Here is a 25,932-nt window from a genome sequence, read left to right as displayed (position 1 = left end):
GAACAAGGTTGCATCTCAGTGGGCACAGACCATCTCCGAATGGAGGGGGATCCTCTGATACCCCATGGCACCTCCCTGGCGTTCTGATTTCCTGCCTGAAAGGCAGGACAGGAAGCAGCAAGTCCAGGTCTGGACGCCCACCACCCGCTGTCGGCGGGGCAGGCCGGCGTCTGTCCACTTCACTGCGTCACCACTTCTCTGATGTCCCACCGGACAGAGTGGCCAAGTCGGGCCCCAGAGCCCTTTCTAAGCAGGGAAGCCCTTGCTGGGGTGGGAGCCTCGAGGGTCCCGGTGCCCTTGTGGGGACTGACCTCACCTGTGATCTGAGCTGACCCGTGGAACCTCTGTTCCGGAAGCTGGCACTGGCAGGGTCTGGAACTGCAGCACTCCCATCCGGGGAGGGAAGCCGGTGGGGGGGGGGGGGGCGAGCCTGAAGCTGCCGGGTATGGGGGGGGGGCTCTGTTCTCCATGAAGGTCGGGGAGGAGAGGCCTATTCCAGGATTCCAGGAGGAGGGCCAGGGGGAGGGCCTAACCCGAGTCTCTTACGCATCCTGTCCCAGGCCAGGGTGAGGGCACATGGGTCATGTGCAGTGCCCAGAAAACTTACCTGCGGCCCCTGGACGTGGAGGACTTTGGCTTTTGCATCCTCCCCCAAAACAGCTCTGCAAAACAATGGGTCCCCCTGCCACCAGGCCTGTGGACAGTCTCCAGAGGGTGGGGAGCCTCCTGCACCCCCCCACCCCGTTGGGGCCTCAAGAGTAGAGGGCGTGGTCCGGACCGGCCAGCAGGGGGCCCCGCAGCCCAGCCCTGGCCACAGGCACAGGTGTTTGTCCCCAGATTTTCCAACCACTCCCCACGCCACACGTGACAGGGGTGGGGACCCAGTCAGCGTAGGTCCCTGCTGTGTCCCCACGGTGTCTGCGTGTCTGGCACATCATGGAACGAATGAGGGAGGGAATGAGTAGCAGACACCCCTCAGAAATGCCAATCCAGGCCCTGTGCTGAGGGGCCCTGGACAGGACTACTGCCTCCCCAGTCTGCCAAGTAAGGGGACGGGGGAGGGGGAAGGGGGGTGGACTTGGTGGCCCAAGGACAGACCTGCCAAAGTCCCTGGGGCTTAGGACAGGTCCCTTCCAGCTCCCAGCAGCTCCTGTTTCCCAGCTCTCCCTGCCAACAGCTCATATGCCTTCATAATGACACTTATTATTTCCAAAATGAAAAAAACACAAAGGTGCGGGCTTTTAAAAGGGGATTATGAAAGTGATGGAGGCTTGCTGTAAGTCTGCAGCGTCATGGCAGGGGTCCGGAGAGGCCTCAGCAGCCCTGCCTCAAACCCCACAGGGAGGTCGTCCCGCTCTTGTCACCTGGGACTCCAGGGCAGCGCTGGTTGGGGAGGAGGGTGGCCAGGCCCCACCTAGCTTGACCTCCGATTTTCTCCCATGAATGTTCGTTATGAGGATGCTTTCAAATGACCTTGAGATGCTTCAGGGGTGGGGTGAAAGCTCCATGAGACTCATCAGAGACAAGCAAAGGCCTCGGTGGGGGTCTCTCCCGAAAAGACCTCCCTGCAGAACTCCACCCAGGGGCCTGCCTTCCTCATCAGACCCCATGGGCTGCATTAGTGTCCCCTTGGGATGTCTAGAAGGAGGTGGCCATCGGGGCCTCCTGCCTGGTGTGAGACCGCCCCAGGCAGTGAGGACCAGCACAGGCTCCGGAAGCCCAGGGTGTGTGCTCGCACACAGCTGGGGAGGGGAAGGGCAGCAGGTGTTTCCTTTCTTTGTCATAGAGGACAGGATTTGGAAAAACTGGTTCAGGAGACAACATTCCCTTCCCTCGCCCATAAACGTGTCCAGGGCCTGCTGGATGCCCAGACGCTGGGGCGGATTCTGCCAGATGCGGCCGCTCTGTCCTGGACACCGCACACCCGTGGGGACATGGACGCCCGTCACTGGTCACACAGATGTGGCAGCTCGTAGGGAGAGCGGGTCTGACCAGGTCCCCGGGAGAGAGCCTGGTGCCGGGATGGGGACCTGCGCTGAGGCAGGAGAGCAAGACAGGCAGGTTGGGTGGCTCCTGCACAGGCTCTGTGGCCCCAGGGGGCAGGGGTGTCTGGAGGTGTCAGGGCGAGGCCGCAGAAGCTGCTGGAACAGACCCCAAGGGGCCTCCAGGGCTGCCTTAAGAAGGGACGGGAAGCCAGCCACGGGGCCCTGGGGGCTCCAGAAAAGGTCCCGCCCAGAAGGAGAGGGAGAGCCGTCCTCATCTCCGCGGGCTGCTGTCTCCGTGTGCGTCGGACGACCCTCGCGTGCGTCTGTGTCTCGCGTGTGCGCGTGTCCGGTAAGGGTGTGTCGGAGGCATTCGTGCACACGCGCGTGCGACACTCGGGCCCCATCTGCTCCAAGTTCACCATGGCCGGAGCCGGGGCGGCGCTGCTGCAGGACGGGGGTGAGGTTCCTCGCTCCGGGCGCCGCCGACCCGTGGGCACAGCGTGCATCACCGCGGGGGCCTCTGCGCGCGCGTCTGGGCGCCGGTGCTGGCCGCCCCCGGCCTCCCGCGTCCGCGCAGTGCCGCGCTGGCCCAGCAGAGGGCGCCGGAGGGACGCGGCCGGGAGCCCCCGGTGGGCGGTGCTGTGGGCGGAGGGCATCCGGGGAGGCCACGCCCACGCCCCGCCCAGGACGCGGCCCGACCCCCGCCGGTGGAGGCGCCCGCTCGGCCCCGCGCAGTCCCCGCCCGCGGCGAGGTCGTCCGTTAAAGTACCCGGTCCCCGCCCAGAATCCCGGGCCCGGCGCGCGGGGTCCGCTGCGCCTGCGCGCGCCCGTGGGGCGCCTCCGTGGGGTCCCCGCGTGTGCGAGCGCGCGCGTGTGCGTGGTGCGTGCGCGTGTGCGTGCGCGCCCTGGCGCGGGGCTGGCGCGGGGCTGGCGCGGCGGCCGTGTCCCGCGGAGGCCGGGCGGCTCAGGGGCGCGGGAGCCGCTCAGACCCTCCGACCCACGGCCCCCCGGGGGTCCACAGTCGCCCGGGCCCCGCACTCCCCGAGTCCCCCCCGCCCCTGGGAGGACCCCAGGACGTGGGTACCAGGGCCCCTTCCCCGAAAGAGGACACCGAGGGTCTGTGTGGCCCCCTGCTTCGTTGGGTCTCAGCAGCCGCCAGGCGCAGGGCCGAGGATGGCCGCGGGGCGCGCCTCCCTCCCGCCGGGTGTGTCCGCGGGGCGCGGCTCTTCTCGGAGGGCCCGGGACAAGCGGGGCGGGTGCCCGGAGGAGGGAAAGGCCCTTCCCCTCCTGGAACATGGAGTCTGTCCCGCTTTCAGTCCCCGCAGCTGCCCAGGACTATATTTAAAACCCCGAGCAAGCCTGAGACGCGTCGGAGGAGGCAGCACCCAAAACCACGGTCACCATGGCAATGCCGCCCCGTGGGGGCTGCGTGTGGGCGCTATTTTAGCCACAAGAAAACAGTAGTTGACTAGGAGCGTCACCGGGAGACACAGGGACAGAGCGAGACAGGCCCCAGCGGCTTGGCTGAACCCTTCTGCCGGCGGGACCGGTCCACACCCAGCCACCGGTGTCTGGGGACACACTGGGCGTGGTGCCTCCACCGCGCTGAGCCCGCCCTCCACAGTCTTCTTTGCCTGTTACTCGAAGACAGACAGATGGGGGCCTCAGTGGGCCCCAGAGCCTGGTATTTTGTATCCACTGCCCCAGGGTCAGGCTTCCAGACCGACGTGGTATCCAGTCACCCTGTCCTGGGAAGGGACTGGGAGGAGGTGCAGCCGGGGCCGCCTTCTAGAAAGCAAGGTGACCACAAGCCTCCCAAGCCTTTGGGTCTCATCATACCACTTCTGGAAATCCACTGTGAAGAACAGAGTGGACACGCAAACATCCGTGCGTCCCAGAAAACACCTGGCGTCCCCGACGTCTGTCCTGAGAGCTGCAGGACCGAGGGTGGGCTGTGAGCGGCCGGCTGCAGAGTGGCGTCCGCAGTGACCTTTGAGAGCTAATTGTGCACACAGACACATGCACGCGTGGGCTCATGCTCACTCGGACCAGGCAGGAGTGGCTCTGCTGGGACAGAAGGAGGCCGGACCCCTGCTGGTAGCCCAGGCGAACCAGCAGATGGCCCGGCAGCCCGGCTGTGAGCAGGCACTGTCTTGTTGGAAAGCACCCCAGCATCCCCAAGCTGGGAAAGATTCCCTGAGACCTTGTCACCCACAGTCAGCAGCCTTCCATGGGCGGGGCCCAGGCAGCCATCCCCAGAGGTGACATGCAGCCCTCGCTGACCCCTGACACCCCTGCCCACCCCAGTGACCCTTCCCCGGGCAGGACAGCCGTGGTTGACAAACTGCTCTCAGGAGGGGGCCTCATCTAATTCCTGCCACACTCACCTGGGGGAAGTGCTGTGGCTTTGTGAGAAGTGGCACCAGACAGGTGTCCTCAGCAGGTACCCTGGTGCTTGGGCACACCTGTCCACGTCCTCGCCTCAGCACCTCTGGGGAGCCCCAAGAGCTGTGTCTTCAAGGTTGATCTGAAGGGACCAGCCTCCAGGTGCAGCCACCCAGTGGGCCTGACTGTTCCTAGGACTGCTGGTGGTCGGCAGCCGCTCCAGGGTCGTGCCTGGGGGTGTCCTCGGCATGGAGGGAAACATAGGGCATCCCGGGCAAAGGATGTGAAGACTGTGGCCACCCCATCCAGATGCTTGTGGGCCTCGGCCCACCGGGGGAGGGGCCATCCTGGCAGGGGTCTGGAAGGAGGGGATGCCAGGTGTTATAAAAGGGAGTGCGACATGCAGGGGTGAGGTCCTTTTGGGGTGGAACCTGGTAGCCCGGCTCAAGAGGGCAGGAGCCTCTAGCCTGGGAGTCACAGGACACGGGGAAGCGGCCCGCTTGCTGGGCTGCAGGTTCTTCCCCTGTGAGTGGGAGGGCAGGGTCCTGACTCGGCTCTCAGGAAAGGGCAAGAAGTTTCTGTCGCTGTCATGGCCCTTCCAGGGTAGCCTGGGGCAGCTCTTAGCCCCTCCCGTGGAGACTCAGCAGGGGAAGTTTCACCTCAGAAGCCCCCGAACCTGGAGGGGAGAGCATGTGGCTTCTGTGCCTTTTCCTCCTCCTCTGGTCTTCCTCACGAGCCCTGTGCACACAGCAGCAGGAAAACAACCAACTGAACTTCTCACCTGAAGCGGCCTTCTAGGTTCTGTCCTGTCTCCGTCATCTCTACGGACTCGCCTCCCTCCAGAGACGCGTCTGGGAGCCGTGGGAAGGGGCTGGTGCGAACTCACAGCGGTGGCCCGAGGGGGTCCTGAGAGCCTCGCTGGGCCGGCCTGTGCTTGCAAGGCGAGAGTAGCCAGCTCTGAGCAGGGCATCCTGTGTGCAGCCACGGCGGAGGAACTTTCTGGGACAGTGCTCCCCGCCGTTGCGCAGAGGCCGCTAGAAGATAGGGGAGTCTGGTTCAGAGACAAAGGACTTACTGCTCCCGGCACAGAGAGTGGCGCCCACGTCACGGAATCTGCACTGGCCTGCTTGCCCCTGCATCCCACAGGAGGGGGCCCCGGGCGGGCGCCGTACATGCAGTGGGTTCCAGGACAGGAATCGAACTCTGAGCTCAGAGAACCCAGATAGTCCATAATGGACAGAACAAACCCTGTCCATTCTTGAATGACAGAGAATTCCAGACTGTTCGTTCAACAAACCTCCTAGAAGAGACAGTCCAGAACGAGAGGCAGTTGGCATCTTGCCAATAAGGATGTGTGGAAACAGAGAAGCTCATGGAAAACTGTCCCGGTGGGAATTTGGAATGCTGCTTCCTGACCTGGCAGGGCCCCGCAGGCTGCCCAGAAGAGCGGCTTCCAAGCCTCTGCCTGGTCGTACTCGGCCCAGGTGAGCTCCAGCGTCTGTGCTAGGGTCACCCCCCAGCGTCAGTGCTCCCAGGGCAGGCACCCCAGAGGCTCCGGAGAGCAGGCTGGAAAACCTGCCTGGCCTGTCCCCCATCTGACCCCACCATGCCCCCCTCCGAACTTCGCGGAGTTCAGGAGCAGGAGCTGCAGGGGCAGGAGGGCCCCACCTGGTAAACCAGCTGTCTGAGAAATCAAAGCGCCAGTGACAGTGTTTACCAGCTTCCACCGCGTGAAGTCACCGAACCCGGAGCTGGGGGTGCCTGGCGCTCCCGTGAGCCTGTGGGCGCCCCTCCCTCCCCCCCATGCTTGCTTCCTGCAGCCCCCCATGGCCAGGAGACCTGAGCTTTCCCCACTTCTCAGGATCGGTCTCGTCCTTCCCCCGCACCTGCAGGACAGCCGACCTTGCGGCCTGCACTACACCACACTGAGGAGAAAATCTGAGTCTCCTAGAACTGCCCTTCCTGCGTCCACTGGGAGCTGAAGGAGATTAGGAAATTTCCAAGGCACAGCCAGGATTGTGAGGCCGTGTTCTGGCTGCAAACCCTATTTTGAATATCTAAACCCAAATACTGACTGTGGCCTTCTTTTCGCATTTCTTCTTTAACAAGGCTAATCCTGGCCCAACCAGGCAGGGGGTGCCCTGGGCCAACCAGTATCCAGCGAGCGGTGGGAGCCCCAGGCACCGTTCTAAGTGCTTCTTATTACCGACAGGGCCAGCTCATTCCCGCAGCAGTCTGTGCGTCACGGCCCCACTCTGCAGAAGAGGATGTGGGGGTCCTGGGCTGGGGCGGAGCTTGCCCGAGCTCATGCAGATGAAGCAGTCAGTTCAGAGCCCACGCTGCTAGCAGCCGTGTGACAGGACTTCTCCACCAGGCGGGTCGTGCTCGGAAGGGCGGAAGAGGGCAGTGCGCGCGGATCACCACTCCAACGGCTGCATCTCTCACACGGAAACCCCTAGCTTCTCGGTCATGGACGCTTCCAGGGCCCCGGGCCATGTCCCTGGCCTCGCCTCTAATTTCAGAGCAGCAGGGTGGGCCGTGCCCAAGCGCACGGGCAGTGTCTCATCGCCAAAGCTCCCCGTGTCCCCATCTCTGTTCTGCCCCAGGACCCTCTCTGACCTGCTCGGCCGCCTGAAAGGGTGGGAAGGTACTCCCCCTGTGGACAAGCGTGAAGCACTGGGGCGTGGGAATCGGCCCTTGGGAGGTGGTTCCCTGTGGGTCCTCAGGGAATCTCTAGGGGGAGCAGACCATACAGCCGTCCGTCCGCCGTGCACGTGACAGCCCCCAGCGCCCAGCCAGCTCCGGAACATGGGTCCCTGGCCTTTTCCTCCGTGCCGCCGCTCCCCGCTGGCACACGGCTACCTCCTGGGCCCCTTTGCAGGTGGCCACAGGCACAGAAGTGCCCTGGGCGTGAGTGGGATTGGCTCACTCACTAGATGACGGTAAAGGCACCTGCTGGGGAAAAGTGGGGTGCTAGCCAGCTTGCAGAGCCTTGGCCGTGGGGGTGGAGAACCAGTGTGGCCTCCCCCCCGGCTTCTAAGGAGGCCTGGCTACCTCCACCGGAGGGCGGCTGGTCGGACCGTTAGGCTGAGGGCGCGGTCATGCGTGAGAGATGAGTGAGGGGCGGCCTTGACCGGTCCCTGTGCTCGGAACGTGTACGGCTGGGGCGGGGTTTGGGGTCATGGCCAGCCGGTTCACCTGGGAACCTCGTCCTCCCGTTCCATTTGTTGTGGAGGGAGGTTTGCCTTGTCTGGAGTCACAGGAAACACCTCGTCCGAGGCAGAGACCTCGGAACGTGACTCCTGCTGTGTTAGTTCCCGTCGCTGCTGTAACAAGTGACCACAGACCGCGGGGCTTCGGCCACAGGACTTCACCGTGTCCCAGGCGGAGGCCCGGAGTCAGACCCCGGGGCCAGCGGGCGGGGTCTTCCTGGAGGCGACAGGGGCCATCTGCTCCTTGCCTCTCTCCAGCTCCCAGGGTGCTGGCCCTCCTCACGGCTCCTACAACCATCACTCCCATCTCTGCCTTTGTCTTCACACAGTCTTCTCTGGGTCCCTCCGCATGTCCCCACATCCGGGACACCAGGGGCTGGATGTCGGACCCATCCTCACCCAGTACGCCTTCCCCTTAACCTCCGTCTTACTCACATCTCCGAGACCCTATTTCCAAACAGCGTCACACTCACAGGTCCCAGGGAGGAGGACTTCACAAACCTTTCAACCCATTATACTTGTCCGCCCCAGAATCTGCCGCCTTCCTCCCGGCATCCAGGAACAGCCGGGCCCAAGCTCGGTCTGAGCAGGGGTGCTGAGGACCACATGGGAGGGAAGAGCGCTCCCCGGGACTGCGCTCCTGGCCGATCCGCACCAGCAAGAACCTGAAGTCGATCCCAGAGCGGGTCTGAGACAGTTGGACAGGGGTGCGGCCTGGAAGGCTGCGCAGAGGAGAGTTGACTGATACGCGGGCGTTTACCTCTAACTAGGCATTAACAGCCAGCAGAGTGGAACGGGCCCTAACCCTCTCGGGGAGCCTCTCTGAGCCTGGGATGCGGTGGTGCCCGCGACACTGAGACAGCTTTGGAAGAGTATGTGGAATGGGCTAACGTTGGGGCGAGGCATGCGGCCGCGGGGACCACCAGCTCACTGGGTCCTGAAGGGGGCCTGGAAGACGCACCTTTCACGGAAGCAACAGGAAAGGGTGCCGGCATCGTCGAGAAGGTCAGCGGCGGCCCATCTGCCTGGCCAGTGTTGACAGGAGGAAAGCCAGCACGGGAGCTGCAGCAGGAGAGAGAATCCTCACGGCCCCGGGGGGGCCGTTACCGTGATGGGAAGAGGGTCTGGAAGGAAACCAGGCGCCCGTGGGAATCTGTGGACTGTGGCGGCCCTGGGCGGACGGACAAGCAGCAGACGGGGCTCGACGTGTGTGAGCGGGCGCGACCGAGTCCTGGGACACGGAAGGCGGATGTCAGTGGCCACAGCAGGAATCACGACCCTGTTCTGCCATCCCGACCCCTGTCGTGCACGAGAGGCTCGGTCCCCCCGGAGGAGCTCTACGTGACCACACATGCATCCGTGATACAGGTTCCCCCAGCATTTTCCTGCTGCCATCCAGGGGGACTCACTCTGGACAAAGGACACCCAACGTTTTTTGTTTGTTTTTGTTCTTTTTTTAAAAGATTTTATTTATTTATTTGACAGAGAGAGAGAGCGAGCACAAGCAGGGAGAGTGGCAGGCAGAGCAGGCAGAGGGAGAAGCAGGTTCCCAGCAGAGCAAGGAGCCCAGTGTGGGACTCAATCCCAGGACCCCGGGATCATGACCTGAGTCTAAGGCAGACGCTTCACCCACTGAGCCCCCCAGGCGAGGATGCCCACAGTTTTGAAGCACTTTTGGATACAGGGTCTGAGTTGATGATGATGCCAAGAGAATGTCGAAACTGGCCCCCAGGTAGCGCGAAGGCTTAGAGAGGCCAAGGGGAGAGGGGGTCCTGGCCCACGTTCCCCTCAGTCAGCTCAACAGGTTTGTGGACATGTTCGGGGTCATCCCCAGTCCCCATGTTCCTCTCAGGTGGGTTTATCTGACAACGTCAGGGTCTGCTGGTGTTGCCCTGTCCTGTGAAGGAGAACAGCCACGGCTGGAAGCTACCCTCCTCCACCCGCAAAAAGACTGACTCAGAAGGACACCGCCTTCCCTGGGGACGCACAGGTGTCAAGGCCAACCTCGAAGACAAGGAACTCGGGAGTGGAGACCCTTCACGCTCCAGGTCAGTCTGCTGGTGTGGACAACAGGGCCAGGCTGGGCACCAGCTTTCCTGTTTCTTGTGGTCGGAAGTCAAGCAGGGCTCGAGGGGCCTGTGGTGGGTCTCCGCCAAGCCCCTGTCGGAAGGTGTGTAGAATCGCCCCTGGGATTCCACAGCAAGGCCACACCCGAGAACCATTTGTCCCAAGATGAGACCGTGACCACGGCACCTGGCCACGGGACATGGAGCAGAGGCGCACCCACAGCTGCCCACCACGGGCATTGCTAAGTGGGCACAGTCCGTGGGCACAGTCCATGGAAAGGCATCACCCGGCTTAGGATGAAGCGAGCCTCAAGGGTCAAAAAGTTGCATGAAAAGTGGCCCAGGTGATCGGGTCGGCGATCCCCTGGCTTCGACGCCTCCCCCATCTGGAGTCTGTGACCTCATGTGGGGCTGGGGTCCCTAGAGCCACATGACAGAGGGGAAGCCACGTGGGCCCGGGCTCGTGGATGCACCGGTCTGATACGTTGGGCCAGGCGACCGCGGACCTTTTGCCTCCTGCCCACTTGAGTGCCCATCAGGAGTGCGGGCAAGTGGAATCCTCTGGCAGCCGGAAACCCGAGTTCTTGCCTTTCGGTTCTGCAGGATTCACCTCTCAGGGGTCCACAGCTGTGGCCCAGAGTGGGTCACCGCAGCCACACGCGGTCCGGCGAGGGCCAGGCGGCCAAGGCTCAGCCCCCAGGACCAGGCTGTCGGTCACCGAGCCAGGCAGCTACCGAAGCAAGCTGAGGTGCTGGGCAGGGACGGATGGGGATGGGGGGGGGGGGACAGCATGACTCTCGGGAGCACCTGCGGCCGTGAGCACAGACTGTGGCTTCTCGCGCTCAGCAGGGCTGTCGTTGGTGGGGGCGCTGTGACGACCACCTCCTTGGAGAACCAGCAATGTCCTGAGCAGACGTGAGCGCTGCCGGGAGGACGCCCCGCTGCTGTGGTGCCGGTGCCACGGCCCTTCTAGAACTTTCCACGGCACCACGGGGCTGCCAACAGCTCGCGGGCAGGTGGCCTGCGGTGGCCGTGGGTGACAAATGCCCCAGCCCTGACTCCTCAAACGGACGGTACAGAAGTCTGCTGCACACGTCGGGCAGAGGCTCCCAGTGGGACTGGGACCTGAGAGCCCCAGGTGTAAAGCACTTTGTCAGCTTTTCCTGCTTCCTCCCCTCCTGCCTCTGGGACACCCCCCAAATGGGGCTAAACCGTGTTCCCCCCCAAATCCACGCGGACGCAGTCCTTATTTGGAAGTAAGGTCTTTGCAGAACCTGCCCCAGCCCTCCGGACTTGGGCAGGAGCCGTCCTAGCTCTCAGGGAAGCATCTCAGAGTCTGCATTGGCAACGTACGTCCCAGCCTCTGCCAGAGACGGCAGACAACGCAGCCACCAGCCCCCAAAACTGTCCCTGCTGCAGTGAGGCACATCCGGAGGCAGCCCCCCCGCCCCGGCCCAGATGCCTCTGACACAGCAACTGCCGACATCTCCCCAAGCCGGCCCCTCTCAGCTGCAAACCTCAATCCGCCCCGGCCTGAGTCTGCCCGTCGCATCACCACCGGAATAGAACTCCGCGTTGAAAAAGCACCAGCCTTCATGTCCCTCTTTCCCGGCCCTGTAAACATGTGGGCAGAAATAGAAGCCTGCAGGCTGGGGGGAGTGATCGCTGCTGCGGAATCGGGCGACGGCTCCTGCCCGGGTGGGCCTCGCCGCGTGGGTGCCCGAGGCAGGCACAAAGGCCGGCTTTAAATAGCTCCTTGTGGGTTATGTGCAGCAGAAAGAGGGCAGCCGGCAAGCTGCAGGGGAGGTGAGGACAAGCGGGCATGGGGCGGGGCAGGGCCCTGCCCCCAGGTGAGCTCAGCGGCTCCCTGAACCTTGAACCTACCTGCACAACCCCTGGAGGCCTAGGGGTGGAGCCTACCCTACCTGGCCTTCCTCGGTGGAACCAACGCAGGACCTGGGACAGGACCCCGGCTGCCTCCTGCACTGGGGAGGGTGGGCAGCCCTGAGCCACACCCCCACCCCGGTAGCGTCCGTGCCCTTCTGGGGCTGGAACACCCCACCCCAGGCAGTTCTCCAGGCGCCAAGGAGGAGGGGGCAGGACCTGCACGGCATCACGCAGACCAGGTGCTGAGGGGACAAGGGAGAAAGGGGCCCCTTCCCTTGGGTGTCACTGTTTACGGAGCCGGCCAGGCTTGGCTGCCCCCCCACCCCCTGCTGTCCTGAGGCGGCCCGGATCCCCAGCTCTGGGGACCCAGGTTCCAGCTCGGCGGCTGCGCAGCCGCCTGCTCTCCGTCTGCCCCCAGGCCCACTCCATGTGCAGCTTCTGGTCACACTGGGTCCTGGAGGTCTTGCTCCTTGGCCAGCCCCACCCCCTGGGACGACTCTGCCAAGCTCTGCAGCCCAGCTCTTGACGGCGGCGGACAAGTAGCAGCCCCGCGTACCAGCAGGGGCATTTAGGAGTCGAGGGGCCTTGGAGCTAGAGAAGGAGCTGGAGCTGGAGGGGGAGAAGGAGGGGGAGCTGGGGGGGGCGGCTGGAAGGCGTTCAGGCTGGGCTGTGGTCTGTCCCGATGGGCCAACGCCCTTCTTTGTCCTTGATGTGGCCGGGTCTTTGGGGAAGCCGCTACCTGCAGGGCTGTGCTGGACACTCAGTGGTCACTCTGCCAACGAAGCCCTTTGGGACTAAGCACCTGCTAGCATCCTGTCCCCGAGGCCTCCAGACGCTGCAGACCCCTGAGCAGATTGTGTGTCGGAGGCCGATGGCAGACCACCTGATTCACGCCTCGTCACCGTCGTGCTCCCCTTGAGGTGGCTTGGGGGGCCCACCAGGAGGGGCACCACGGGGCCAGCTGGGCAGCTGCCTGGCTGCCACCTTGACCACAGCACGGCATGCCCACGGCCGACGTTGGCCCTGGGAGCCGGCCATCCCAGCTCTGTAGCAACCACTGCTCGCCCCCCTGCCGGCCTCTGTGGTGATGACATGCTCTGTTGGTGCCACGGAAAATCTGGACCCCCGAACTCAGATCTCCGACGACCAGAAACCCGCATCACCAGCTGCAGCCCTGTCACCCCACGTCCACAGTGGCAGCAGAGATGAGAAGGAGCTGAGCGGTGTTTGTGGGGCTCAGTGACCCCCCTTCACCCATCACCACGTCCGAGAAGACAGCACAGTGGCGCCCTGGCCACGGGTCCAAGAGATTAAGGTGAGGTGTGACTGACTCCTCAACCCTCTCCAGGTCCCTGCACCTCTGCCCCTCCCGCTAATGCCCAAGGATGTGGCCACGTGGCTCGCCTGGGGGGGACACAGCTCCAAGTCTCTCGGTCCGGAGCCCAGGGAGCCCACAGCTAGAGAACGGCTCTCCAGTCAGCGAGGTCACGGCTGCAGCTCAGCCCCAGCGACAGAGAACACAGCCAGCAGCCAAAGGCTCCGTTTTATTTCATGCTGGGACCGAAGGCCCACGGATGCCCTTCTCCACCGTCTCACCGAGAAAGCGGCCCCGCCCATTCCCAGTCTTCCAGGACCTGGTCCCAGGCCCACAGCACGAATGCCTAGAATCGGGATGGTTTTTTGAATTGCACGCAGAGTTCCTCCAGGGCCCTGAGCCTGTGTGACTCAGCCCCAGGTCAGGCTGGGTCTGCCGTCCAGGAGGGGCCGGGCCAGGGGTCCGCAGGAAGGGTGTGTGGGAGAGCCCCGGGGTGGTCTTGCAGGAGCTGGTGGGGACAGAGTCTGGGGTCCTCAGCGAGGCCAAGGCTCTTCTCTCGTTTTATGGGGCCTGTTGTCATGCCCCCTCGAAACAGGCAGATCAGCCCAAGAGCCTCTCCCCAGCCGCTGCGGGCTCCAGGACAGGCGAGGCCTCACCTCCGGCCTCACATGGCGTAGGCCGCCCAGTAGAGGACGTTGACGGCCACGAAGGCCGCCGGGAACACCACGCGGGCATAGATGTCAATGGTGTCGGCGTCGATGGGCTTGAAAAGTGCACGGAGGCCTCCCCGGCCCCCCGAGCGGCCCGCCCCCGGCCTCTCGGCCTGCCCGGTCTCCATCTCCACACACCTGTAGGAGCCCATGAGGTTCCCAGCCCCGCGGCAGTGCCGGCGGGACACAGCCAGCTCCTGGGTGGCACCGGCGGCTGACAGGGAGAGGAGCACGATGGCGTTCTTCACGTCCAGCTGCGCGGTGGGGCGTGGCGGGGAAGGAGACAGGGCTGAGCCCAGGGCCGGCTCCCCACACCAGGACCCCAGCCTGGGCCAGGGCCTAAGTCCCCCCGTGTCCGGCCGCAGAATGGGCCAGAGTCTGGACCTGCTCTTTTGCGCCGGGGGCTGCAAGTGACCTCCCCAGAGCAGGGGGCAGAGGGTCCTGAGCAGGTCCCGGGACAAGGGGCCCCAGCAATGCTGCCTCTTCATGTTGGGGCTAGAGGGAGTGGGGACTGGGGGCCACTGGGAGGGTGTCGGGGAGGCTGTCCTTGACCCTGGACACGAGGGAGCCAGCAGGCTCAGCCTCACCTCTGCTTTCTGCTCTTTGACCTTGACCTTGGCCTTCTGCTTCTTCCGGTAGTCAGCATTGAAGTGGGCGAAGGCGTACTCCACCAACGCGGCAAACACGAAGACATAGCAGATCCAGAAGTACACATCGAGGGCCTTGATGGCCGAGGCCCGCGGGAGGGAGGAGCGGGCGCTGACCATCAGCGTGGTCATGGTGAGCACCGTGGTAATACCTGCTGGGGAGGGTGGTGAGCGCTGGGGCCCCCGCCACCTCCCTGTGCCCCCACCCCTGGCCCAAGTGCAGGTCAGACTCCTCTGACCGGACCTGGCCCAGCTGGCCATGGGCCCAGGACAGCTGGGAACATGGGGCTGGGAGACGAGGCCCGGGCTCGCGGCTGGCAGGGCGGGGGTCCTATTTCTGGGCTCCTGCCCTTCGGCCCGCTCCCTCCGAGGAAAGGTCAGGGCCCCGTACCTAGAGACACCCTGGCCGGCACCGCCGCCTGGCTGATCCAGAAGGAGACCCAGGACATGGCGACGAGGAGCACGGAGGGCATATAGGACTGGATGATGTAGACGCCGCGGTTCCTCCGGAGGCGGAAATGCAGGCTGAGCCGGGGGAACTGGCCGGCTGTCGGGGAAGCACTCCGGGTTGGGACCCGCCTCACACACGCGGTGGCGTTCGGGCAGAGGGGCCCCTGTGAGCCCCAGACCCCGGCCTTCACCACCTCCCCCACACAGCCTGATGGGTCAGGGGTCTCCCCTGCCCAGGCCCTCGTCCTGGAGGGAGGCCGGCTCCCTGCAGGGCCGCCCAGAGGAAGGAGAGGAGATGGGGTCCGGGTCCACACTGGCCCAGGCTCCTACCCCAGCCGTGCGGCCAGCCCAGCTCTCCTGGCCCTCCTCGGGGCACAGCCAGACGAAAGGAGAGGGCCAGCTGGGCTCACTGGCACCAGCGACGGGGCGGCAGGAGCTGGGAAGGGGCAGGAAGGACCAGGAGACACAGCAGCCCCAGGAGGCCCCTGACGCCCTGGCCCCTCATGTCTCCCAAACCCCAGGGGCTGCCGCCTCCAGGGAGCAGCAGAGGCCGGAGGAACAAGGCCGAGAAAACCTGACGGCCATCCACACTGTGGTGTCCAGAGTCCCCGGGTGCGGCCTGTGCCCATCCGTGGTTTTCCAGTGTCTCCTCGGGGATCCCGAGGGCCAGCTGTCAGCTTTGCTGGAGGGGCCAGAAACCCGCAAGCCGGCTCGTGGGGAGAAGCCGTGTTACCGGATTTGAAGTTCCTCAGCTCGGCGGTGAAGCGGTGGCTGGTGATGGTGAACTGGGCCAGATGCAGCTCGTTGAGCCCGTGGATCCGCTCCTGGTTCTCCGACCAGTAGTACACCACGTCCTCGGACGAGTAGCCGTCTGCGGGAGAGCCCCGGCGGGCAGCGGAGCCTCGCACCCCCGCCCCCGGCAGCCCCCAGCAGCCCCCAGCAGGAGCGCCCCGTGCCCCTGGGGAGCTGGCGCAGCAGCGACAGCGGACAGCACGAGAAGACCCGGCCAGGGGTGAGAAGGCCTGCGGCCGCGCCCAGCACCCCAGGCAGGCGGACAGGGCAGGTCACCATCTCTGGGTGACCCACCGCGGCTGTCCTGCAGACCGCGTGATACAGACACGTGCCTCGTCTGGGCTCCACACCCGCCTGTCCCCGGCAAGGCACTGCCCCGGGACGAGGGTCTCAGGCCTTGCGGCTCCCTCCCTTCGGCCTCGACTCCACGGGGCCCAGATGCTTCCCGGTTCCCAAGCCAGGTCATCCGCAATGGCCCCTGACGGTGCGCGTGCCCGGCCCCTCCCCAGCAGAGTCGGGAGCGGCCGGCGGCCGGAGGCACTCACAGCTCTCCAGGAGGAGCATGCACTCCTGCTCGTCCATGGGGTACTTGGCCAGGTCCATGTCGCAGGCCACCGTGGACGTGATTCTGCCCAGACAACGTGCTGGTGAGGTCTCCGGGAGGGAGGCCGGTGCTCGCCATCCTGCTTCTCCTGCCCCCACCCCCACCCGGGGGCCCCGTCCAGCGAGGGGGGCCGAACAGCCTCTGGGGCTCTGTCGGCGAGACGCTGGCCCCAGCGGGGGGCGCACGGACCGCCGCGGTCCACGGACAGACACTCCTGGCTCTTCCTTCGGGAATCGCAGCTGGGCTCCTGTCACTTTGTTCGTCCTTCCAAATGCCTAAGCATTTGGCTAAGCCGGGGCGGGGGGCTTGGAAGACAAGGGTGCCCGAGCACCCGACCTGCGCTGAAGGACAGCCTCTGGGCGTTCCCGCCGACCGGGCAGTGTGGGAAGAGGCCGGGGCCGCCGAACGTTCTGACTCTCCAGAAGAATTTAGACTCTTATATAAATCTCCTGGTTGGCAACTAATGCTGTTTTTAAAAGGCACGTGTCAGAAGCACGTGTGGAAACAAATGTGTGGACATTCATGTTCACAGCGGCCCGATCCACGATGGCCGACACGTGGAGCTGCCCAGGGCTCCTGAACGCAGGAGGGGGCACCAGGCCACGGAATGCTACTCAGCCACAGAAGGGACGTCACAACACGGGCAACACCAGAAACACTGCTGAAAAGAGGAAGCAGACACGAAGACACGTCGCGCATGACTCACTCGACGTGAAATGTGCAGAATGGGCAGAAAGCAGGTTCGGGGGGGGGGGTGGTGAGGGAATGCTCAGGGGCCCGGGGTCTCCTTTTCGGGGAATGAGACGTTCTGGAATCAGACAGAGGTGATGTTTGCACAACACTGCGAATCTACTGAATGCCACAGAATCATTCGCATAGAAATGGTGAATTTTATGTTATGTGAATCTCACCCCCGCAGAGAAAACAGAAAGGCACCGCGTTGGCCAAAAAGCTGCACCTGCGGGCTTCCCGCCGCCCCCTCTGCAGCTGCCATGGGTTCAGCGGTTCTGGCGACCAGAGGCTCCGGACCCACCCTCCCCGCCCCAAGCTGGCTCCTGGCGGGGCCTCTTGCTGGGGACAGGTCCTCACCGGATGCTGTAAAGGATCACCCCGTCGGGCTGCAGCCGGATGAGCTTGTTCTCTACCGTCACGTCGTGGAACCAGGCGGACTTGGCATTCACAATGAAGGTGTCTGGGAGCCACAGCTTATCCACGAAGCGGCTGTCCAGCCCCAGAGTCTCGTTGGTGTGGTTGTAGGCCAGCCTGCTGTCGCGCCAGCTCTGGTGCAGAAACACCGTCATGGTGTACTCCTGCAGGGGAAGGCAGGGAGGGCCACTGGCCATCAGCCCGGCTCCTGCCCCGGGGGCCCCGGGCAGGGGTGCGGCAGAGTGTGGCCGGCACCTACCATGTTCGCCTCCGAGATGTGGTCGATGCTGGCCACCTCGATGGCGAGGGCCACGTTCACAGGGGGCCCTGCAAGGAAGGAGCTGAAGCCAGGCTGTCCACCCACTGAAAGCCGGCAGGCAGGACAGGACTTTGCGGGGAGGACCGTGCTGGCGACGCTCTGTGATGAGATGCTGAGAAGATCTAGCCTCCTGGCTGTCTCCCTGGAGGGGCTAGCTGTCAAAATCTGACACACTCCTTGGGGACCACAGATGCACCCTCAGGGGAGCCATCTCAGAGCCAGCAAGGCTCGCACGCGCTGCTGGACGCAGGAGTCTACCCGTGTCCCCACCGGCCGCCCTCACCTCCGATGCCTGGCCGGAAGTTGCGAGCGTAGCCCTCCATCAGGCCATCCAGGTTGGGGAGCCAGGATATCTCCAGGTTAGAGCCGACATAGTCCCCAATATCATTCATCGCTCTGGAAACAAAGGCCCGCTGGTCACGGGCTGGGAGCCAGGAACAGGACCTAGGTCCTTCCTGGGAGACTGCTGTGAAGCGCCCCAGGCCGGACCTGGCCAGTCCCAGGAATGCCTACCAAAAACAGGGGGCCCCAGGGAGGAGCAGTGCCCAAGATTCCTCCACCTCCCCCACCAGCCTCTCTGCTCAGCTGCCTCCTACCCACCTGGCCTTGCGTGAGCGGGCTGGGTCAGGCAGAGTCCCCAACCTCCCTCCACAACCCGCCTGAGGAGACTGGCCAGTCCCAGAGTCCCCACCGGCCAATGAATTGCCTCAAAGGGCCTGACAAGGGCCCCTGGTCTTCCTTCCAGCCTCAGAGGGTAAGGTGTTCTGCAGGAGGTGACTTGAGAGAAGAGATGTGTGACCAGAAAGCTGGTGGGGGGCTGTTGGTAGGGTCGGATGAGGTCCCAAACCTGACCCAGGGCAAGTACCTCGCCAGGGCAAGGCGAAGGGCCCATGGGGACGTTGTACCTGACCTCCTGCTCTCTGTCCCTTTCTAGGAAGGCCGAGGCCTGGCCCCAGAGACCCCCAGGTTGTCCTGTGCTTAGCTGAAGCTTAGCCTGATCCCAGAGCAGCTGGGGCCGTGCCAAGGGTTGCAAGGGAGTCCCACTGGCAGCCTGTGCCGGTCGTGTTGTCCCCAGCAGAGCCGCGCCGTGTGGCTGGGACACATCAGACTGCCAAAGGCTCCCCAGCAGCCCCACCTGCCCGCCCCTACTTGTGCTCAGCTGTCCTGGGGTACAGTGCCACCCAAAGTTGATGTCCACCCAGAACCTCAGAATGGAACCTTATTTGGAAATTGGGCTGTAATTAGTTAAGAGGATATCATGCTTGATAAGGGTGACCTTAATCCAAAGAGTGGCATCTTTTTTTTTTTTTTAAAGATTTTATTTATTTGACAGAGAGATCACAAGTAGGCAGAGAGGCAGGCAGAGAGAGAGTGAGAAGCAGGCTCCCCGCTGAGCAGAGAGCCCGATGTGGGGCTCGATCCCAGGACCCTGAGATCATGACCTGAGCCGAAGGCAGCGGCTTAACCCACTGAGCCACCCAGGTGCCCCCAAAGAGTGGCATCTTATAAGAAGAAAAGGCAGACACACAGGAAGAAAGTCCTGTCACAACAGAGGCAGAGATCGGAGAAACGCAGTCCCGAGCCAAGGGTTGCCACAGACCCCAGGAGGGCCCCAAACTGCCAAGAAGCCCAGGAATGGTTTCTCCCTCAGAACCTTCCAGAAGGAGTCAGCCCTGCCCTCAGACTTGATCTGGGGCTTCTGGCCTCCAGAGCTGGGAAAGAATAAATGTCCATGGTCTTAAGCCCCTCCAGTTTGTGGTCACTTGTTAGAGAAGCCCCAGGAAACTCACACATCCTGCCCCTGGCCGGAGGACAAGGCCTGCCCAGAGTCAGGCTGGAAGAGGGGAGGGCATTTGAGAACAGCACTCATGTGTTACTCTGTAATCACGCTGTAGTCTCAGAAGGGGGTTCTAGAACACCTTGTCCCTTGTCTAGAGCTTGCCTGCGACAGCCCCTCCCCTGTCTCATCTATGGGCCCCTTGAAGAAGGTTGAATTTGAACCAAGAGCTCCTCAGCGAAAGAAATTCACAAACCCTGACCTCCCCCCAGGAACCACCTCGGTCCCTCCAGACAGCGGCCTGGTCCAGCGCAGGGGCGCGCAGGTGATTCGGTAACGACGTATAAGAAGGACGTGAGCGAAGTCCTGACCCCACGTGCGCACAGCCACACACACGGAGGCCGCCCTGAGACCGCACAGGAAGGCACTGGAACTGGGTTTTATTTTTGGACCGTCCCAGCTGCCGTCTTGCTGCAGCGGCCAGCCTGCCAGGAATGAGGCTGTCAGGAGACTCGGCCTTCCCTGGCCTGGGGTGGTGGCCCAGGCGGCCGCCCCTTTCCTCGGCCAGGCCCCAGGCCCACTCGCAGGCATGAAGGCAGGACCATGGGGCAGCCCCTGGCCCTGAAGACTGCCTTGAACTGGAAGGAGGCCAGCAGACTTCTTCGCCGTTGCCGTCCCTCATGGAGTCCGAGGGGGAAAGGCCCCCAGCCCCATCTCACTTGTCACTTACAACAGGGGCTGCTCATTTTTCCAGCTGTGAAGAGATGACAAAGGCCATCCGAGAAGGACGCCCGGCACGCTAGCCTGGGTCGTGGGGGCCTTGCTTTCCTCCCATGGTTCAGGTGGGCAGCTAAAGGGGTGGACTGGGTCCACAGGCCACGTGCAGGGAGCTCAGCACAGGGCGAGCTTGTGGAGACTCTGACTAGTGCCTTGGGAGAGAGGTTCTGTTTCATCTGATGGCCTTGGACCCAACGATGGCCTAGGGAAGGGGCTCCCCTTGTGTGGACAGACAGAGAAGCTCAGAGACAGATGTCCAGACTCCCGGGATAAAGCAGGCCCCATGAAAACACTGGCAGCTTGCACCTAGCTGTCAGGCACCATCAGGCCTCTCTCCCTCAACTGACCCCTGTCACTTGTCTGTGCCCCTGGGGACAAGGAAAGGTGGGTGTAGCTGAGCGAGGCAGCGGGGTCCTCTTCACCGTGCACACACAAGCCCACGGTCCCCAACAGCTTTGCTGTCACGGAAGCACCAGCTGCTCTGACACCTCAGTTACCAAGGCGAGGAGGAAGCCCACACCAGTCGCGCCATGAGCCGGCACAGGAGCTACCAGCAGAGCTCCTCCAGGGACGCGGAGGCGCCGGGGGCCCAGAGCGGGGCCGGCCGCAGGGTGTGCAGCCAGCAAGCTCGGGCACCCACTGCACCAGCGGGGGCTCAGGGAAGGCACAACTTGGGCCCGAGCCACCAGCGCCGCAAGGCACTTTCCTTCTGCTCCCACCAGGAGGCCCAGGGTCTGCCCTGAGTCCCGCAGCCAGAGCACGCACCTGTCCATCATCCCACACCGCTCCGCGCCGGGTGTGAGGACAAGCCCGAGGGAAGGGAGGTGCTGTCCTCCTGGCCTCCGGATGGAGGGACACAGAGGCTGGGAGAGGAGGCTCTGGACTGACAGCAGGACACTGTCTGAAGGTCGCCACCCAAGGCCCATAAAGCCCAGAGGCTCTCCCCGCGGCGGGGCCTCACTGCGCAGACATGCAGACAGGCAGACAGGCAGACAGACACATCCCTTACCCAAACCCTAAGCCAGATGTGGGTCAAAGTTCAGAATGTTTCTGTTTTTAGAAAGGCGATATAATGCACTTCCGGACTTGGGGTGTGGGGGAGGGTCTGGAGAATTTCCCAGCAGGAAAGTACAAGCAGGCCCCAAAAGTAGGATAAATGAGCCTCATGGAAAAGCGAATAGTCTTTGCCACCCAATGAGCTTTGGTGTCAAACTTGGGCTAAGACTTTGGGATCCGAAGAAGCTGGGACATTTGGGAATCACAGCTGCATGGCTGTCCTGGGCCCATAGCTGGTCCCAGGCTTTTAGGACATACGTCCATGGCTACACCTCAGTGCTTTGCCCTTCCTGTTACCTTGAAGTGGGAAGAGGGAAAAGGACCATGGGTCTCCATAAAAGAACAAAGCCCTCCCGAGGGTACGGGTTGCGTCAACGCTGCCTGTGGTCTGGGGCACGATGGCCACACTGTGGCCAGACCCAGAGCTTCCTGGCTCTGTCCCCCACCCCACACATCTCCCCCTGTGTCCCTGATATGTGCTGCCTGAGTGTCTATATCCCAAACACAGGCTGATGTTCAACCTTTTCCAGTTTCTAAGGGTCCAGAAGTCTGGAATGCTAGGGGAGGAGTGGGGGCTGTCCTTGTTCTGGTTTTCTGCAGCGCTTGCACCAAGATAATCCTCAAAAAGTCCCCTCACAACTCGCGTGGAAGGTGACCGGCATAAATGCATGGGCTGCCAGGCCACCTGGAGCCCATTTCAAGTCCCCAGAGAAGAGACAAACCAAGGGACCCTACTGGTCCCTGAGGCCAAAGGGAGGAAGCCACAGCCCAGGGGGACCCTTCTTCTTAACCTTTTCCATCCTCCCCTCCCCCGACAGTTAGAAATCCTGAGTTGTCCTGCATGTCCCCCCCCCTCCCATCCCTACGTGCTCCCCCACCCCCGACCAGGCAGTGGGCTCCTTCCCACCTGCATACTCTGGAATTCAGCGGATTCCATTTGAAAGGGCCCCGGAAAGGAGACTCCGGTGTCCTGAGCCGGAACTTTCTGACGACCACCCACAGCCCTCATCTCGTCCACCCCAGCCCTGCTAGCTGCAGCGGAAGCTCGTCTGTGTAGCTCTGCTCCCATGGGAAAGGGAGCAGCCTCCTCCCCCGTGTCCTCAGGATCGCTCCTTCCTGCCTGCCTGCAGCTCGTGCGGAGCCGAGCGCTCAGCCGGCGCCTGGAAGGGCACCAGCCAGCCAGGGGCCGGCCAAGCGCCTCTGGGGCGGAGGACCCCGGCGAGCCCGGGCACCCCGGAGGATTGGGAGCGTCTCCCCCGCCCTCGGCCGGCCGAGCGGCGCCGGTTCAGCACCGGGACGGCGGACAGCACCCGGGGGCGCCCGCAGCTGGAGTGGCCGCGGCCCGCGCCCCAAGGGCAGCGGCGCGGTGAGTCCCGAGAGAAGAGCCCGCGGGGGAGTCGGGGTCGGGGGAGGAAAGTCCTCGCGGGGAGATGGGGGTGGACACGGAGGGATGAGGAGTCGACGGGGGCGATGAAGCCGGGGGCGGAGGTAGACAGGCGCGGGGGATGGGGATGAAGGCCCGAGGGTTCTCCCCACCGAGGGCGACCCTGGCAGCAGCGCGGACCCCGGGTTGCTTACCTGGCGCCGCGGGGCTGCTGCGCGCAGAGCAGCAGGAGCGGGGGCAGCAGCCCGATCAGCGTGTCCATGGCCTCGGCGCTCGGCGCTGGACCGGGGACGGCGCCGAGGTCCCGCCGGTCGCGGGCGCTCGAGAAGTTGCTTCTCCGGCGGCCGCGGTAGCAGCACAGGCTGGGCGGGAGCGGGAGGGCGCGCGGCGCGGGCGCGAGGGCGGACGGAGCGCAGAACCCAGAGCCCGCCCCGCCCCGAACCGGGCCGCCCGCCCCCCGCCGCCCCGCCCGTCCGCCCCCACCTGCCGCCCAGCCCGCCGCACTCGAGCTGCGCGGATTCCTCCCCGCCCCCGAGCCTCGCGGCAGCGCCCCGCCTCCAGCTCCCGCCCGACCTAGCCGCGCCCCCCTCCCCGGGGGTCGGGCACTCGCGCTCCGCTTCACTGCTGCGGGGAAGGCGACCCAGCCCCGCGCCCCGCCTGGTCGCCGCCTCCCGCTGCCCGGCCGGGCGCCTGCAGACGGACGGGCGCGGCGATCCTCGTCCCCGGGGCTGGCTGTGGGGGACACAGGTCCCGGGCACCTGGTTCAGGCACTTGAGGAGCGTGGCTCGGGGAGGGGGCTAGCGCCCCTGCGGCGTTCACCCGCTCGTAGGAGAGACCCAACGCCCCCACCAGCAGCTCCTTCCAAACCCCTCGCACTTGGGGGAGAGCAGAGCCTGAGCGGTCACGAGGCAGAGCAGCTCTGCCCACCCTGAAAGGCCCGCCTGGGGGAGAGAAGGGCGGTGCGCCCTGGGGGTGCTCCCCCCGCCGGCCGCGGTCCTGGCCGGGGTCCTGGCCGCGGATGCAGTGACTTCCCCGTCTGGCCTGACAAAGAGCTGAGAAAGTCAAGGCCTTGAGCGTTTTCTATTTTAATTCTTTTCAACTTAAAGCCCTTCGCAGTTTCCCTCAAAAAACTTTGTCATTGGTCCCATTTATTCCCTTCTGGACTCTTTATCAACTGACAATAGAAAGTGAATTCCCATGAAAACAAGAGCAAACTTGTTCTGGAGTGGGTTAAGCCTCCCTGTGAGACCGCAGACACTGGCCAGAGCAGGGGCAGGTAGAAAGAACTTTGCTGCCAGGTATTTCCAGCCCAGCCTAGAAGGCCAAGTATCCAGGGCTGGGGTCCCAGTTTTCTTTCGTGGAGCCAGGAATAGGCGGGTAAGAGAGCCAGGCGGGTCTCGGTGTAAATGCCACCTTTGGGTAGAGACGCAAAGATCTCAGCGCGTTCCCACGTGGCGCGAATGTGCCTGTGCTCTGAACAAGTCTCAGGGCCTCGGGGCCACTTTCCTGTGGGCCCTTTCGGACGTGTTTGTTGGGAGGAGTCAGTCCTCCAACAAGCGCCCAGAGTGTGTCCTTGCACAAAGTAAGAGTTGTGAGCGTTCAACAGGATTGTTACCATTCCCGCTAGAACAGAGGTCCTCCCTGCCCGCTTCTTCAGGCTCCTTCATGTCTAAACCTCCAGCACATAGCAGGTGCTTAACAAATGTAGGGAAATACACAGGCTCAGTCTCCAAAAGCCAGCAAAACGAGCACGGTCCGCAGCCGCTTTACTGCTCGGGAGCTCCTGCCTTTCAGCCCCAAGCTCTGATCTTTGTGCGGGTCCAGGCAACCATGCTGAGCTCACCGTCACTCTATGAATATTTGAGAAGGTCCAGGTGCTAACAGCCTCTGAGAAATAACCTTGACCTTGAATCACTTGACTCAATTAGTTCAGGGTGACCCAGTTCTGCTGCCATTTTCTTCACTTGCCTGTTAGCTGAGGCATAAAGGGAACCTTAAGCTCTCCCTGCAGAGGGTCACTAGACAGGAATTTCAGCCTTAGCTCTGGCTGTTTGGGGACATCAGCTCGCCTCTTCTTCCGCAAGCCCTGGAGGCAGGCGCTGTTTCAAGAACCACCAAGAGACAGAGATGTACAGAAGTCACCTGCTCACACATTCCACCTTTCGCGCACACCAGGACGAGGTTTCTGTAGGAGCCGCTGCGGCAGGCATCACCGGGGCCTCCTGTGACCATCAGTCAAAATGCTTTTTCTTCCCTAGAATCCTCGAGCTCCATTTCAGGTCTAGTCCCTACCTAGTTTGTCTGGGTCTGAAGAGTGGGGTTTTTATTGTTCCTTCTTCTGGTTTTTCAGGAATTAGTTTGTGGCCACTTCTGTGTCCCCTTTTTCCTCTTCGGCCCCCTTCAGACAACTGCCTCCGAACAGAGAGGGCCAATTCTGGGTGCCCCCAGCAAAGGTCAAGAAACCAGGGCCTTGGTTCTGTGTGTCTGGCTGCTGGTTGGGCTGAGGGGGGCCCAGGATACGGGAGCATCTGCATCTGTGGGACAGAACCAGCCCCCTGGTCCCTCCCTCTGAGGGTCTGGGAAATGCTCCCCACTCAGAGGTCCGTCAAGCCACTTCCCTTCTCTGGAAAACACATAAGTTGTTCTCCGTGTGAATCCCGTGCCTAGTACTTTTTGAGGGGAGAAACCACCTTCCAAGAGGGGCTTTGGTGACTTTCAAAATCCTTGAGAAGGACCCTTGGGGAAGTGAAAGGTTCTCCGTCTCCAGGAAGATCTGTGCCCTTTGCCCAAATGCCTGGACAACCCCAGCTCCTTTCTTGGTACCATTAAGAGCGCAAAACAGGAGGCTCGGCACCAGACCAGGGGAATGAGAATGATAAAGGAACAAATTTCAAACCTAAGGCATTTGGTCCCCGTACGTACATCTATTTAACTCGTCCATGGAGTCCCTTTTGGCTTATTTGATGAGGTGGCTTCCCGATCAGGCAGGACCCATGCAGAGCCCTCTGGTTTCAAGCTGGGGGCAGTGACATTGCTGTCTTTCTCCTATTTATGCAGGGAGGCGGCATGGTCTCCCCATATGGCACAGAGCGGGACAGGACAGTTGTGCCTTCAGTGGAAGGTTTAGAAACTCTGCCTCCTTGGTTAACCCTGGGGTCACCGGAGCACGTCCCTGAGACCATGCTTGGCCACCCTAAGCTGCATCTGGAAAAACCAGACCAGTCTGGTCTGCTGGTCTGTTAGATTCTGGAAACCACCAGCCTGCCGTCGTTTTTGTGTTATTTAATCGCTTTGCCTGGTGCCCACAGCGAATGGAGTGGGATGACACCCGGGCTGAGGCCGCGGCGGAGAGCTGGCCGGCTTCCACCCCAGCAGCAGGACGGCCCCGGGAGGTAGAGGTGAGTCACGGCGATCTGGGAG

At 63.2% G+C, this 25,932-nt stretch overlaps 1 protein-coding gene across 1 annotated transcript; it reads right to left on the bottom strand.

The window, feature by feature from the left end:
* Window positions 1-12,883: 12,883 nt before the first annotated feature.
* Window positions 12,884-22,962, bottom strand: GABRD (gamma-aminobutyric acid type A receptor subunit delta). Its single transcript, XM_004768750.3, has 9 exons — window positions 22,707-22,962; window positions 17,802-17,914; window positions 17,459-17,526; window positions 17,143-17,363; window positions 15,995-16,077; window positions 15,391-15,528; window positions 14,599-14,754; window positions 14,148-14,359; window positions 12,884-13,814 (listed from the first exon to the last, which is right to left on the bottom strand). The coding sequence occupies exons 1-9, from the start codon at window positions 22,772-22,774 to the stop codon at window positions 13,515-13,517; spliced, it is 1,359 nt and encodes a 452-aa protein (XP_004768807.1). The 5' UTR covers window positions 22,775-22,962; the 3' UTR covers window positions 12,884-13,514.
* Window positions 22,963-25,932: the final 2,970 nt, after the last annotated feature.

Source organism: Mustela putorius, unplaced genomic scaffold (assembly GCF_011764305.1).
Source record: "Mustela putorius furo isolate JIRA1106 unplaced genomic scaffold, ASM1176430v1.1 tig00003853_pilon_pilon_pilon, whole genome shotgun sequence".
Lineage (NCBI taxonomy): Eukaryota > Metazoa > Chordata > Mammalia > Carnivora > Mustelidae > Mustela > Mustela putorius.
This window is presented reverse-complemented; position numbering and strand designations above follow the sequence as displayed.

Bases quoted from the DNA above. Each gene is read 5' to 3' on its own strand.
- GABRD (XM_004768750.3), bottom strand. From the start codon at position 22,774: ATGGACACGCTGATCGGGCTGCTGCCCCCGCTCCTGCTGCTCTGCGCG. The intron at 17,527-17,801 runs GTGAGGGCGGCC...CCTTCCTTGCAG, and splicing joins CTTCCGGCCAGGCATCGGAG to GGCCCCCTGTGAACGTGGCC. The intron at 14,755-15,390 runs GTAACACGGCTT...CTTCCCCGACAG, and splicing joins GCTGAGGAACTTCAAATCCG to CCGGCCAGTTCCCCCGGCTC.